This window comes from Martes martes (assembly GCF_963455335.1).
Source record: "Martes martes genome assembly, chromosome: 10".
Taxonomy (NCBI): Eukaryota; Metazoa; Chordata; class Mammalia; order Carnivora; family Mustelidae; genus Martes; species Martes martes.
The window spans coordinates 50668638-50685714 of NC_137898.1; the positions used below are offsets into that span (position 1 = coordinate 50668638).

Sequence of the window (17077 nt, forward strand, 5' to 3'; positions counted from 1 at the left end):
AACAGAATTGAGATTACCCTCCTTGCTTAAAACTCTTCAAGAAACAGTTTTAATTAAAAATGCACAGAGGGGGCACCTGGGTTGCTGAGTTCGGTTAAGCGGCTGACTCTTGATTTCATATCAGATCATGATCTTAGGGTCCTGGGATCAAGCCCTGCACTGGGCTCTGCGCTCAGCAGAGAGTCTGCTTCAGGATTCTCTCTCTCTCTGCACCCCCCTCCCCTGCTTGTGCACTCTCTCTCTCTCTCAAATAAATAAATATTTTCTAAAAAAATGCACAGAGGACCTAAATAGACTTTTTCGCAAAGAAGACTTACAGATGGCCAACAGATACATGAAAAGATGTTCAGTATCGCTCATCATCAGGGAAATGCAAATAAAAACCACAATGAGAAACACCTTACACCTCTCAAATGGCTAAAATCAGAAAGGCAAGAAATAACATGTTGGTAAGGATATGGAATCTCTGGTAGTGTTAGTAGGAATGTAAACTGGTATAGCCACTGTGGAAAATAGTATGGAGGTCTCCCAAAAAATAAAAAGAGAAATACCATATGATCCAATCATTCCACTACTGGGTATTTACCCAAAGAAAATGAAAACACTAATTTGAGAAGATCTATGCACCTTTGTTTTTACTGCAGTATTATTTACAATAGCCAAGATATGGAAGCAACCTAAGTGTACATCAATAAACAAATAGGGCGCCTGGGTGGCTCAGTGGGTGAAGCCTCTGCCTTCAGCTCAGGTCATGATACCAGAGTCCTGGGATCGAGCCCTACATCACGCTCCCTGCTCAGCGGGAAGCCTGCTTCTCCCTCTCCGGCTCCCCCTGCTTGTGTTCTCTCTGTGTCTCTCTTTCTTTGCCAAATAAATAAATAAATAAATAAATAAATCTATCTTGGAAAAAAAAAAAAGGCAAATAGATAAGGAAGGTGTGTATAATATTCCAGATATACGGTGGAATATCACAGTCATAACAGCATGAGATCATGCCATTTGCAATAACATGGATGGACCTAGAGAGTATTAAGCTAAGTGAAATAAGTCAGACTAGGACAGATGTCATTGATTTCAATCTTGTGGAATCTGAAAAATAAAACAAATGAATAAAGAAACAAAAAACAAAACAAACAAAAAACAGAATCAGACAGAAAACAAAGTGATGGTTGCCAGAGAAAGAGGGTGGGAGAATGGGCAAAAAGGGTGAAGGGGAGTGGAAGACACAAACTTCAAGTTATGGAATAAATAAATCACAGGAATAAATGTCACAGCATAGGGAATACAGTCGATGATATTGTAATAGTGTTGTATGGTGACAGATGGTAGCTACACTTCTGGTAAGCCATAGTTTTCTTTATAATGACTTGGGTTTTATATATTCTTGCTGCTCTTGTGTTTCTTAAAATACACCAAACTCCTTCTTATCTAAGGTCCTTTTCATTTGCCTGTGTCTCTGTCTGAATTGTGCTGTCCTGAGAATTTCAAGAAACTAGTTGCTAGTCTTGGTGATACCAGCTCCAGCTTCACCTTCTCAGAGAAGCTTTCTCTGATCTCCCTTGCTCCCTTGACCAGTCACTCTCCATTGTTCATCTTTTGAAAAAAATCTCCATAGGACTTAACACAAATGAATTATTTTGCTCATTTTTTTATTCATCTTTTCATTTGGTCTCCCCTCCCAGAATGTGTGCTTCATAAGGGCAGAGGCTCTGTCTCTACTGCAGCCTTAGTGCTTGGCACTTGGTGGACACCCAGTAAAACACGTTAAATGCACAGACAAGCTTACATATCACTAATCATTTTTTATAGTTTATGTGTGAACATTGTAACCTCTCGATCTCTATTTGCTTATCCTTTGAGAAGTTTTAATTAGGTGTTTTTCTAAGGTCCCTTTTAAAATTTTTCACAGACTAGTCTCTGGATTCAGACCTTAGTTCTCTAAATTTACTACAAGTGTAACTTCCAGTAAATTTAACTTCCAGTAAAAATGCTATGTAAATTTTTCCACCATGGGTAAATCATGATAATATCACCTACTTCAGAGGATTGTTGGAAGGATTTAATGAGATAATATACTTACATCTACAAAAATATAGATCTGTGGAAAGAATATAGATCTTTGTCTCTTTGGTTGACTTCTAAATTCCCATCACTTGTGATCGTGTCTACACATAGCAGGTGCTCAGTGAAGGTTTTATTTCCTTTAATTTTTATTATGGAAATTTTTAAACATATAGAAAATTAAAGTCAATAGTATAATGAGCTCCATTACACTGCATCCACCTTTAAAAATTTTAAAAAATAGGGGCTCCTGGCTGGCTCAGTGGGTTAAGCCTCTGCCTCAGGTCATGATTCCACGGTCCTGAGATTGAGCCCCACATTGGGCTGTCTGCTCGGCGGGGAGCCTGCTTCCCCCTCTCTCTCTGCCTGCTTCTCTGCCTACTTGTGATCTCTATCAAATAAATAAATAAAATCTTTAAAAAAATTTTTTTAAATAAAGATTACCGGTATTTGTCAGTCTTTTAAAATCTAAATTTTTTTTTTTTTGAGGGAGAGGCATTTTAATGAAAACCCCAGACACCGTATTTCCCTTATAGATATTTTAGTATGCATCTCTAACTGTAAGGGGTTTTTTAACATCTCAATCTACCATTATAATATTTAACAAAATTAATTATAATTTTGAATAGTTCCTTAATATCATCTGATACCTAACTTATTGTCTCAGAAATGTCTTGGTTTATTTAAATCAGACTCCAGATAAGTTATACACATTGTAATGTAGATATTTCCTAAATTTCTTCTGTAACAGTCCCACTCTTGTGTGTGGTGGAGAAACTGGGTCATTTATCCTATGGAAGGCCCTACATTCTGGATTTGGCTGACTAATTCCCCATATTATTATTTAACTTGTACTTCTATTTGGCATATTTTCCATAAAGTGATAATTAGACTTAGAGGCTTGGTTAGATTCACATTCAATTTTTAAAGCAAGACTATTCAAATATTGTGCTGTACTTCCTATTTTATCATTATCAAGAGGAACTTAATTTCTGGTTGCTCTAGTTTTAGTAATGTTAAGATTGATTTGTGGGTTTGGGTAGTACCATCCTTCACTTGATGGTTTTAGTATCTATTGATGATCATTGCCTAAATACATTATTTCAATAGGAATTGCAAAAAGGTGATTTCCTCATTCTCTTACCCCTTCTGCACTTATTAACTGAATGAAATTCATCTATAAAATAGAACATTTATCAACTATACCTTGATATAAAAGTTTAGTAAATTTAGTTACTTATTCTTTTTTTTAAAAATGTCAGAATAGTAGATTAGTACCCTAGCAATCGTCACTAGTGACCACTTTAAAAAATTGTTATTATGGACTCATGCATTTTTGTGTGTTTGAGGAGTTTCAATCAACTGCAATTTTTATTCATTTTGATTCTGTTATTCCTTGACACAATAAGATGAATAGACTCATTGTATACATTTTTTCTGACCCAGATATAGAATGTCATTTCTCCAAAGAGTTCTGGTTTTCTTTACTGGGAAATAGTATTTAATAAAACTTTATTGTATAAATGAATTAACAGTGATATGATGCTTAGTATAGGATAGAGTGTATGTTAGTTGTTATTTTCATCGGTATTTTCATATTATTTAGTCTTGAGCAGTGATTCTGAAAGTGTGGTCCCTGAACCAGCAGTATCCGCATCACTGGGGAACCTGTTAGAAATGTAAATCCCCACCTCAGATCTACCGAATCAGAAATACTAAGGATGGGACTTAGAAATCTGTTTTAACAAGCCTTGCATGGTTTGATGCACACTGAAGTTTGAGAACTGTTGATCAAGAGTAGAAGTTTGTAACTCATTGAGTGAGAAGAGACCACAGATAAGCTAAATATATTCCGGCAGTAGCTGTGCTGTACCCTGGCTCCCAGCAGCATTGTTTTCTCATCTGAGTTTACCTTACTTTATGAAATAAATTAATGAAACAGATACCAACTAGAATAATCTGTTTATCTGTTCAACTTTCTAAGGATATGGAACCTATGAACATAAACACACTTCACTTTCACATATTTTGGATTTTAAAATACTTTATGATAGCCTTTCCCAGTGTGTATTCCATAGGGCACTAAATCCTCTAAATGTTCTGTAATAAAGAGGTTTCACTGGTCCAAAAAGTTTGAGGAATATTTTATATCTCCTTTGCTTGGCATTGTACAAACAATATTTGCGTGTCAAAGTCTGAGAAGCCGTGCAGTAAAGAAAAGCTGTTTAACTTGGCTTTAACTTACTGTTTGCAAAATTCTTTGATTTGAAAACCTTTTTGCTAAGTAGTATTTATTAGTTTTCAGTAGAAAACACTTTGGGAAATGCTTCCTTAGTATATCTTAAAAGAAAAATAATTTATGGACTATGTGCCACTTAAAAATAGAAAACTTTCTGGGTGAAAATATAATAGCTCTACAAATAAATTTGTTCTACCTTCAGAATACTATAACCCAGGAACTGTTGAAGGGGGAAAATATCTGGATATTGTCTTTGCTAAAGGTAAATTTAATTCTGAACTGAAGACTATTGGCCTGATTTGTCTGAGGGCTTGTTATCCTGATATGTGTATTTCTCATGTAGTCGTTGTTCTCTAGACTGATGCAAGGATAAACCAGGTTTTATCATGTGGACGTGTCAACATGATTAACAAGAAACAGAGTAGCTTTTCAGGGAGAATTATAGACCTTACAGAACTTTGCAACTACTTATTCTCTTTTATTTCCAATATTGGAAAATTTTAAAGTCCTTAAATTGCATAACCGAGGCAGTTTTATATAGTAGTGCACTGTAATAAATTGCTTATATTTCAAAAGGGAAAGGTAGAACTGATAATTTTTTATTGCTGTAATTCCTTTTATCCTCTTTTTAAGAAGACTTCATTTATTTATTTATTTATTTGACAGAGGGAGTGAGAGTAGGAGCTGTGGGAGAGGGGCAGAGGGAGAGGGAGGTGCAGACTCCATCCCAGGACCCTGAGATCATGACCCGAGCGTAAGATAGAGGCTTAATGACTGAGCCAACCAGGTGCCCTTCTTTTAACCTCCTTTCTAACCGGAATGTTTAAAGAAATATTCTAAGATGAGTTTTAGTATGAAATAGCATTGTTGAAAATGAGCTTGGCACTGAGATGATACTGTATTCAGCAAGAAGATAGAAGAGATAGGAATCAAGTATCAAGAATGCGACAAAGTTGAGGTTGATGGATTAAACCTAAGTGATAGGATGAACTTCCTGAATAATATGCCTATGGAGTCAGCCCATAAAATCAGTAATCTAATGATTCTTAGCATTTTTGTCTCAAGATATGTTCAAAGGGCAATAACATTTTTGAGGCAGATTGATATGGTGAGTACTAACTTACCCCATATTATTGAAGCAAAGAGTCTGTGACCTATATAGAATGTAAACTACGCAGAAGCTGAGAATTCCACTAGTACGTGTAGTCCATAGTAATAATAGGCAGAAAAAAAAACCTGTAAATGGGCAAGTTGTGGCATGTGCTTGTGATAGGTACAAAGGATAAGGTGACTTTGTGAGATAATTCAGTGAAGAGTGTTTAAGATAAACTTATTATCTTAAAAAAAAAGATGAATTTGTATCTTTAATGAGACCTACTAGAAATAGGAATAATCTTAGGATAGGAAAAGGGTTGCAGATGTTGTTCGTGAGATAAGATATGTGAAAATGTTTTCTGCTACAAAGTATTAAGTTTTGGGGCTCCTGGGTGGCTCAGCCCATAGGTGTTTGCCTTTGGCTCAGCTCCTGATCCTGGGGTCCTCGGATCCAGCTCCGCATGGGTTCCCTGCTCAGCAGGGAGCCTGCTTCTCCCTCTGCCTCTGCCGCTGTGTTCTCTCACTTGCTCACTCCCTCTCTCTCAAATGAACAAATAAAATCTTCGAAAAAATTAAATTTGAAAGCATTTTTATAACGTCTATTAGATTCATACCCTATGTTTTAGATTTACCGCTTATTTTTAAGTTTCCATATCTTTTTGTTAATAACTGTTCAGTTAGTGAATGTTTAATTAAAGAATAGCTTTAAGAAATGACCAATGCAGGGCGCCTGAGTGGCTCAGTCTTGTGCTCTCTCTTTCTCAAATAAATAAATAAAATCTTAAAAAAAAAAGATGACCAATGCATTCTATTTTATGTTTTGGTCAAAGTAGGTTAATAGTCATTTAATTGAAATGGTTATCTCCTTAGTCAAGCTGGCTTCTAATGGTACTCTAGGGGATTTATCACAGTCTCATAAAATGAATAGCTTTATCTCTTAGAGGAATTTTAGTCATTCTTTTGTCATTTCAGATTTGTTAGTAATCCACAAAGAATATGATTCATTATGTGTGGAAATCTTTGGAAAATTCATATTCATCACATTTTTATTATTTCTAAGGATTTCAGAAACCAACCTTTAACAAAGCTTTTGCTTTGTAACAAATGAAAATCATTCAAGAGCATAGGGACCTTATAACACATACAAAAAGTAAACAGATAGTTCCCTTTGGATATGTGCATTCCATAGACATCTAATACTTGGTTATATTTCACTGTATTAGAAAATATACGGGCTCCAAAGGAGATAGAAAATATAGTTCTTGGCTTCTATGAGTGGGGAAGAAGACTTCCCTTAGTAAAATATCCAGAAAACTATTATAGGAAAATTCATTCCTGCAGTGAAAAAATATTCAGAAAGTATGTGCGCATGTGCCCAGCTCTTGTTTTAGGAACTGGGAAATTACCAGTAGGCAAGACAGAAATCCTCATTTTTATGGAGCATATTCTAATGGAAGAGACAGACAAACAAAAAATAAGTGGAATGGGTAGTATGTTGGACGGTAACAAGTGCCATGGGAAAAAATAAAGCAAGGGAAGAAGACAGGGAATGTTAGAGAATTGCAATTTTATTTTATTTTATTTTTAAGATCTTTATTTATTTATTTCTTTGAGAGAGAGCAAGCTAGAGAGACGGAGCGCTTACAAGAGCTCAAGCATGAGCAGGGGCTGGGGCAGAGGGAGTAGCAGACTCCCACAGAGCAGGAACCTGATGGGGAACTTGATCTCAGAACCCCAGGATCATGACCTGAGCCAAAGGCAGGCACTTAACTGACTGAGCCACCCAGACGCCCCAGAACTCCAATTTTAAATAGGGTGCCCCCAAAGGCTTAACAGCAGAGGTCACTTGAAATGAAGACCTAATGGAAATGAGGGAATTCATCATTAGAATATCTGTGAAAAGAGTATTCTAGGGAGAGGAGGAACAAACAGTATTAAGACCCTTGGCTGGGAGCATGTCCAGCATGTTTTAGAGCTACAAGGAAGTAGAATGGGGCTAAGAATGGGAGAGACTGAAGGAGCCTGGTAAAATAATGCAGACAGGCAGTGATGCTGGCTCATAGTATTGTGGTAGTAGTGGACATGGTAAGCAGTCAGGATTTGCTGACAGTTTGGATATGAGATACAAAAGAGAGAGGAATCAGCGATTTTGATCTGCCAAATGGAAAGAGGATTTCCATGAACGGAGCTGAAAATACTGTAGGAGAAATAGAGTTCAGGGAGAAACACTGGAGCTATGTTTTGGACATGCTTAAGATACCTGTTAGTCATCTAAGTGGAGCTGTCAAGCAGGCAGTTGGATATGGTTTTTTGTGGCATTTTGGGGAGAGGTTTGGTGGGAGAATGAGTTTGGAGATGTGTGATATCTTGGTAAACTGTGCTGAGAAGTAAGACTAGAAGAAAAATGAATAAAGGAAAGGTTTCAGGAGGGAGATAGAATTTTGAGCTGGAACTTTGATTAATGGAAAAGAAAAGGAAGAGGATTCTAGTTAGGGAAAATGACCTGGCATCTTAGAATATCATTTAGAAGTAAATCTGAATGCTATACTCTCTTGTCTTTTTTTCTTTGAAATATTGCTTTGAAATATTGCTATGAAAGTTTTATAGTGTATCATAAAGTATTATGGAATAGTACGTACATAGGAAATATTTGTTGACACATAAATGAGAATAATTTTTTCAAAGCTTATTTCACTAATTAGTATTTTTAGTCATTGAAATGTAGGATATTTTTTAGTATAGATGTTTTTATTGTGCTAAAAAATACATGACATAAGATTTAACATTTTAACCATTATTAAGTGTACAGTTCACTGGTAGTAAGTATATTCCAAAACTTAGTTTTGTGTATAAAGATATTTTCTCTTCTCAAAAAATATTGTTGCTTACTAACAAAAGGAATTTAGAGCCAGTTGGGCTTTACTTCTAAGAGCACTGAGCATTCTGTTAGGTCTTAGAATCCTAAATGATCATCACTTTTGTTTGAAAGATTGGAACAATTAGAAAAACAAGAATGAAAATTAGTGCCTTACTTCTAAAACAGATCTTTTCTTTCTTTAAAAACTGACTTTCCATTTAAGTGAGTGTCATTTTTAGTTGTTTGGGTCACTATTTAAATAATTTGAATGTGTCTTCTTTACCTTTCATTACTGGTGCCTCCCTCAGAAACCGAATGCTCCTATAAAGCTGTGGTAAACTATAGCATAAGAAGCTTTTCAGAAGTGAAATAAGCGTGCCTTCCTTTATAATTTTTTTGCCTGCTTACATGCTTTTTAGATTCCTGTCAAAGTCTGTCTTTATTTTTGAGTTTTGTAAATTATATTATAAATTATATTTTATAATTAATTTTGGATTTTATAAATTACATCAAAATGTGTGATATGTCTGTTTTTTGTGAGTTATAAACCTAGGAAATTCTGTCTCTTGATTACAGTGCATCTTTTTCTAGGGAACAAAGAAGGAAGAGATTGAAGGTGAAGTGGAAGCGTCTGGTTTAATTCAGCCTGCAGAAGTGTTTGCTCCCAAAAGCCTGGTGTTGGTATCCAGATTAGATTATCCAGAAATTTTTAGGGTAAAGAACTCACAGTTGTCATTATTGATTTGTATTATTGTGTGAATCTATTTTGAGTGAACCGTGGTAACATGATTTTGTATTTAAAATGTCTTTAAATTGATTTAGGGATCCATCAATAAAACAAATTTAGTATGAACTGAAAAATGTGTTTATGTTGGGTAAAATAAATTCCTGAGTTAATGTGACTATTTAAACTTATAAAGATGTAGTGTTTGCTTTAATATAGATCCCATGGCTACTGACTCCAAAATTTATGAATGTAAAAGAAATTATTTGATTGCTTGTAGCATATTTAAAATGCATTAGTAATATAACAATTTTGTCTGTTTTTATTTATCTTCTTTTGAGGAATACCAGGCCCAAGTAAGTAGAATGGATATTTGCAATTTCAAAAAGTTCTGATTGCCAGGATGGCTTTAAAGTATTCTTTACTTCCAGATATTTTCCTTTTTGAGACAGTCAGAATTTTCCAATGCAAAAAAATTTTTTATTTAGTTATAAATACATTTAAGCTATGAAAGAAGAGGGCTTATTCTTTTATTTCAGTTGCTACCTTTGGTAATAGTAATGTTGATTATTGTCCAAAATCACAGATCTCTTTGAAGGGTATAAAATATACCTTAACATTTCCCAAGGACTTGGAATTTCTGGAAAACTGTATATTATTGAGATTATATATTGTATAAAAATTAGCTTCATTTCAAGATTTCAGTGATAATGGGTAACTTCTAACAAATTCTAATTTTTTAAAGTCACAAATTTTAATAAACTGAATCATTTGTAAAGACTGTATTTTGTCTTCCATTTTACTACCTACCTTCTTCTGAGCTTAAGTGTTTATAATATCTTACCTCTATTTTGCTAACCTCTGTAATAATTCACAAAATTTTTCTGTAAAGCAGATGTTCTGAATTTGTAAGAATCACAAAAATATAAAATTTCTTAATTTTTATCTTGAAATTGGGAGTTTTGCAAAGTAAGAGAAAAACAGTTTTAAAGCCCCACAAATTTGCTAAAGTTGTTATCTGAGCTCAAGCCCCTGTTTTACAAATTATAGATTTCTGTTTTTTATAAACTCACCTCAAAAGCTCATTTAGAGCTTCAATCAGAAGCTCTAAATTTAATAAACCTAGTAACATTTGCTGCTAAAAATTTGTTCTGTGGTCATTGTAGGATATACTTTACTGACTTCAAAGGGAAATTTCCTAGCAGCAGATGTCGCAGCAATTTATTTTCAATGCTTACTTTTTCCATGAAAAAACTGCATGCATCTTCTCTTTGCAGGCTTGCCTAGGTTTGATCTACACTGTGTATGTGGATAGTCTGAATGTCTCCTTGGAAAGTCTCATTGCAAACCTGTGTGCATGCCTTGTCCCAGCGGCTGGAGGGTCTCAGGTAAATAGAATGAGAAGGGAAACGAAGAGGACCTATTCCTCTCTTCTTCTCCTCTAGTTAATTTAATTTATGAAGGAAAGGAAAAAAAAAAAAAAGAAGTCCTTGAATATTCTCATTTTAAAGAAGATCTTAGTTAACCATTATCCCTATGGTCTGCCTTCTAGAGAGAGACCCAAGATTCCATTCTTTTCTTAGGTCATGAGGTTAATTTTAACTCAGGGTTCACCTTTAACATAGCATAATTAGAAGTCATATTTTGTGTAACTTGAACTCTAGTTTACATTTTCTTGGAAACGCACTTTTTTTTGTATTTAAACATTTAAAAATACATTCTTTTTGCTTTTCTTCCTCCTCTATGTAGTTATGGCTCATTTTATTAACTTATATCAAGAAACTTACAAGTGATTAAAAATTAGGAGATAACATTAAGAAAACTCTCAAAACAATTTTTTGTGGCACTTAAAACTACTTCTGAATAGGTTTATTTATTTATTCATTTCCCTGGATAACAGCAATTATACATGACCCTAAAACCATTTTTCTGTGTTTGTAATCTTTAATAGAATAGCTCACATGTAAACTTTGAAAGAAGGGGGCTTATTTTTCTTATTTCAGTTTGCTACCTTTAGCAATACTAATGTTGATGATCATCCAGAATCACAGATCTTTTCCAAAAAGTGTAATCTATCCCTTAAAATTTCCCAAGGATTTTGTCATATATTTAGCCTTAAAGGAGAACATTAAATTATTTTACTGAAACAAAACTTTATCAGAGTAGTCATGGGTTTTTCATCTTGTTTGTCCAAAGATTTTTATTTTCATCTCTGCAGTAGAAAAATAAGAACCTCAGCTTCTATGTCTCAATGTTTCTAGAGGACCAAACTTAAAAAAAAAAATTCTTCTCCTTAAGCCCTAAAACTGGTTAGTTGATCATGTATTTTGTTTATTCTTGTGTAATACTGTAGAAGAGGACAGCCCTCTAAAACTTCCATTGTTTATCCTCCTCAGTCTGACAGAGATGATACTTCCAGTGAAATGGACATCCATTTGCTTTGCCCTTTGCCTTTTAACTATTTTTTTTTTAAAGATTTTATTTATTTATTTGACAGAGAGAGAGATCACAAGTAGGCAGAGAGGCAGGCAGAGAGAGGGGGGGAAGCAGGCCCCCTGCTGAGCAGAGAGACTGATGCGGGGCTCGATCTCAGGACCCTGAGATCATGACCTGAGCCGAAGGCAGAGGCTTAACGCACTGAGCCACCCGGGCGCCCCTGCCTTTTAACTATGTTTTGTCTTACCTGGTATCTTCTGTTTTTCTTTAATTTTTATTCCCTTTTTTTCCTCCTGTTCTCTATTCCCTCAGTCTTCTCCCCCTGCTCCAAGGAAGGAATATAAAATATGAGTTTGGTCACAAATGACCTAAATTTGATAGCAGTGGAATTGTTTCATGGACCTTTATCATGGTGGGATTTCTGCTGACTTTATTTTGTGAATTTATTTTTTAATTTAAAAAACTTTTTATTGGGGGTTACAGGATGGCTCAGTTGGTTAAGCATTTGCCTTCAGCTCCGGTCATGATCCCAGGGTCCTGGGATCGAGTCCTGCGTTGGGCTCCCTGCTCTGTGGGGAGCTCCCTGCTCTGTGGGGAGCATGCTTCTCCAGATTCTGCTTGCCACAACCCCTGCCTGTGTGCTCTTTCTGTCTTTCTCTCCATTTCTCCGACAAATAAGTAAAAAAATAATAAAAAAAGTAAAAAACTTTTTATTGCGGCTACTAAAAATTTTAAAATACTGCATATATGGTTCATATTATATAGTTTTATTTCTTTCTCCAAGTTTTATTGACATAAAATTGGCATAAAAATGTTGACTTTAATGTTTTATTATTTTTTAGGTAACTGATTGTCAGCGATTTTTATATCTCATCATTTAATAAATTTCAGCTTTCTAATTACTGTATTTTCTTATACCATGATCATTTGAGCACAATGTAGCTTGAATGTTTTCGGTTACATTTTTATTCTTGGCATCTACTAATTGGGTCTTACAGGGTTATCACCAACTCAATATTAACTTCAAAAAAATTTAAAAATTTGAACTTAAAGGGATTTTTTTTTTTGTCTTAAGAAAATGTCTGAAAAGAAATCATTTATGTTTCTGTGTGTGTTTTTCCTGCATTCTGCAGAAGCTGTTTTCCTTGGGTGCAGGAGACAGACAGCTGATCCAGACTCCTTTGCATGATAGTCTTCCTGTCACAGGCACTAGCGTGGCTCTTCTGTTTCAGCAGTTGGGTATGTTTTTTCCCCCATTGTCAGTGTCCTTCTGTGGATTTGTTTTAAGCTCAATACCTGCTACATAAAATAGATAATTATGTGGGTCCTAATCTTAAATGATCCTTATTCTTTTTTTTTTTTTTTAAAGATTTTATTTATTTATTTGACAGACAGAGATCACAAGTAGGCAGAGAGGCAGGCAGAGAGAGGAGGAAGCAGGCTCCCTGCCGGCTCCCTGCCGAGCAGAGAGCCCGATGCGGGGCTCGATCCCAGGACCCTGGGATCAAGACCTGAGCTGAAGGCAGAGGCTTAACCCACTGAGCCACCCAGGCGCCCCAAATGATCCTTATTCTTTTAAAAATTTTTAACTCTGGCCTCTTTTGCTCTGGAAAAATAGGCAGATTTTCCTTATGTTTTAAAAGATGAATAGATGGTATATTGTGCTTTTCCTTTACTGAATTACTTTTGCAGAAACCTTGTCGAATGAAACAGAAAGCCCTGTCCCTCTAATCCATGATCTGGATCAGAAATTTATCACCAATTTTCTAGCAGTGAAAAGGCTCAAGAATTGCAGGGAGGATACCACAAAGTGCACTCTGTCCATCAGACAGCTTGTACATCCTTTAAGGAATCATACAACTTTAAAGTGAAGATGTTTCTGATCGGGGCTGCCAGAGATTCCTATTTACTTTACCTCTTACTTGTCCTTTATATGTGCCTGCATATGAGTGTCCCATTCTCTTTGATTCAGTCTTTGTCAGTGTTCTCCATCTGTCTTTGTCTTTTAAGTTACATTGAAACCTTCCCTTCCCTAGGGTTCATATTATTCTCCATGGGATTATTATTACCTTACACAAAACTTCTACCCTCTTGTTTCCCTTCTGTCTCATGTTGAATTTTGCTTCTAGCTCAGCTTTCTAATTTGTCACTCCTTTTTCATTAATGGCCCCATCCTTAATCTTCTGCTGTGACTTCAGTTGCCAAATTTAGAAAGCCTCAGAAGAAATTAATGTAAATATACAGTTTTATAGTATCTTAATAAAGATTAATGGTGATACCAATCCCGAAGTAGTGTTTTTCCCCCATTACATCTGCTTCCCGTCAGGAGTTCAAACACTAAAAAATTACCTATCCCTTCATCTCTCCCCTCCAAAAATATTCTGCTGCTCACTAAGTCATTTCAACTAAGTCCTCATGTAATTAAATCTATTTTTTTTTCTTAATATGAGAAATAGGTAATTTCCCTGGTGGTACTTAGTTCTCTAAAGAATATCTTATGTTTTTTTTTGGTTTGTTTTTTAAAGATGTTATTTATTTATTTGACAGAGAGAGAGAGATCACAAGTAGGCAGAGAGGCAGGCAGAGAGAGAGGGGGAAGCAGGCTCCCTGCTGAGCAGAGAGCCCAATACAGGGCTCAATCCCAGGACTCTGGGATCCTGACCTGTGCCAAAGGCAGAGGCTTAACCCACTGAGCCACCCAGTCACCCCAAGAATATCTTGTTGATTAAATACTCTTTCCGGGGCGCCTGGGTGGCTCAGTGGTTAAAGCCGCTGCCTTCGGCTCAGGTCATGATCCCAGCGTCCTGGGATCGAGCCCCGCATCGGGCTCTCTGCTCAGCGGGGAGCCTGCTTCCTCCCTTCTCTCTCTGCCTGCCTCTCTGCCTACTTGTGATCTGTCTGTCAAATAAATAAATAAAAATCTTTAAAAAAAAAAAATACTCTTTCCATAATCTTCTAGAAATAATTTTAGGGAGTTCATGGGTTTTCTGAAGCTTGTCCATGGTCCCTACTAACTATTGACTTGGTTGATTTTAGCCAAGGACTATTCACATGACTTTTTTACTTTTAGAAGAGACTATATACCTCATACAAGGGTCAGTAAAAACAAAGATTTACCATTAAGGGGAACAGAAAAATAGTAACACAAATAAAATAATCTGCCTTTTATCTTAATGAGTGCTTTATAAGCCTATTATGTTTTTGAGTTTTTACAATGGCTTGACCAGGGGGAGGGGAGTGATGTTACTGGCATTTAGTGCCCAGGACTAGGGATATTAAACATCCCTTATGCATGATGTATGTGTACCAGAAGAGTTTTTACCTCAAAAACACCGGTAGCACTCCCACTGAGAAAAACTACTGTAGATAAAGTATAATTTATAAAACCTGGACATGTCTTCAAGTAACGGTGGTCTATATAATTTAGACTAACAGTCTTAACAATGACAACTAGAAAAACTATGTAAATATGAACACCATCTACTTGAAAGCATGAGAGGCAGTAAAGATACTAAAGGAAACTTAGAGAAGTGAGCCATATATGTGGAACCAGTTTTTCCCAGAGCATCTGTTGATTTTGGAAGAAGTAACTGAAAAGCTGATCACAGCAGTATTGATCTCCCACAGGGAGCAGGAAAACTGAGGCCAAGTTTTATCAAGGGAGATTTCTTTAAAAAGCTCTCATGCTTTGAATTGAGACTATGAAGGACCACAACCTAGGAATGAGTAAATCACAAGTAAACAAGGTCCACATAGGGTCCTTGAGGAAACGAAGTGGAACTTGAAATCATTTTAGTTCCTTGAAATGATTATTATAATCCTTGATGCTACTGTCTCTAGCCTTATAGTACAAGTAAAAGTAAATTCCTCTCTGGAACAAGGTAACTGCATTCTAGGTCTTAAGTATGTCTACAAAATTTGCCCAGCACTCAATCAAAAATGACCAGAAATATGAGGACTAATCCTATATGAAAGAAATATAGAAGAAACCATAGATAATATAAAAACCCACAGGGCACCAGAAAAATAGTTACCAATTTCACATATTTAAATAATTGTGCTTAAAATAGTGAAGGAGATAAACAGTCAAGAGTGAGAATTTGGAGAGTGACATCAGCAAGATGGCAGCATAAGAAGTCCTAGTCCTTTTTCTTCCACAGAAACATTGCTTTAACAGTGATATACTGACCAAAATACCTTTATGAGAATTCCAGAATCTAGCAAAGAATTTCCAATACCCCAGATGATCACAAAGCTGAGAACAGACACATTAAAATGGGTAAGAAGAACAATTTCACTTTACCCTATCAGCCTCTCCCCTAAGCCAGCACAGCTCAGCACTGGGAGAGGACACCTCAGCTTGCCACCTCTCCTTGGGAGAGGAGGAAGGAGAAGAATGGAATATGCATGCAATTTTCCCGCTTTATGGAGGGCTGCCTGAGGGTGTGACTGTCTCAACTCATTTGGAGCACTGGTAGGATCAGTGCTCTTTGGATGCCACTGAGAACAAAGAAGAGTGAAGGGTAGAGCTTGCTGTATCATCACTGCTTGTGGCAGTTGGCAGAAGGTGCACAACTTGGGGCATATCCCTTAGGAGGGAGGGAGAGGGAAAATAGCATTCCAGCTTTTTAGAGTGCTGCCTGAATATTGGCAAAGTTATAGAGGAATTGTAAATTTAATTCACTGCTAATGAGAATGTGAATTAGAGCACAGTTTAGCTTTCTAAAAAAGTTAAATGAACCAAATAATCCAGCCATTCCACTCCTAAGTCTTTCACTCCATTTACCTAAAGAAAATGATAGCATTGTCCATAAAATACTTGTACATGAATGTTCATATTCACATTTCTGTAATAGTAAATAACTGGGAACAAGATCAGTGTTCATCAATGGCAGTGGATAATGGTAATGATAATGGATAAATAATCTCTGATATATCTATACAGTGGAATGCTACTAAGCAATGCAAAGTAATGAATTATTGATTATGCTACAGCATGGATTAATCAGAAAATAATTATGCTGAATTTAAAAAGCCATACAAAAAAGAATGCATACTGTATGATTTGGTTTCTATAAAGTTCAAGAAAATACAGACTAATCTGTAGTAATAGAAGCAGGTCACCGGTTGCCCTGGGTGTGGGAAGAGAGGGATGACAAAGAGTTATGAGGAAACTTTGGGATGTTTGTGTTCATTATCTTGATTGTGTGATGGTTTACAGTATATGTGTGTGTGTGTATGTTAAAGTATATTAAATTCTACAAGTGAATTGAAAACCTATATTCATATAAAAACATATATGAATTATATGAATGTTCATAGCAGCATTATTCATAATAGCCAAAAAAATAAAAACAACCCTAATGTCCATCAACTCATAAATGGATAAACAAATGGTGGTATAGCCACATAATGGAATAATATTCAGCCATAAAAAGGAATGATTGTTGCTACATGCTACAAATGAAACAAATCTTGAAAACATTGTGTGAAAGTAAAAGAAGGAAGACTTAAAGGGCCATAATATTTTATGATTCCATTTATAGGAAATGTCTACAGTAGGGAAGTCCATCAAGACAGAGATGAGTGGGTGCCAGGAGCTGGTGGGGAGGGAACAATGGAGTGACTGATAATGAGAATTGGGTTTCTCTTCAGGTCATGAAAT

General features: G+C 35.8%; 1 protein-coding gene across 2 annotated transcripts in view; it reads left to right on the plus strand.

Moving 5' to 3' along the window:
- The window catches only part of SBF2 (SET binding factor 2), a 463869-nt gene that overhangs the window by 216327 nt on the left and 230465 nt on the right, over positions 1–17077 (plus strand). For both annotated transcript variants that reach the window (XM_080816668.1, XM_080816669.1), the window contains exons 4-6: positions 8844–8966; positions 10254–10364; positions 12546–12651. In XM_080816668.1, the coding sequence (XP_080672794.1) occupies positions 8844–8966; positions 10254–10364; positions 12546–12651 (340 nt within the window). The remainder of the gene's footprint in view (positions 1–8843; positions 8967–10253; positions 10365–12545; positions 12652–17077) is intronic.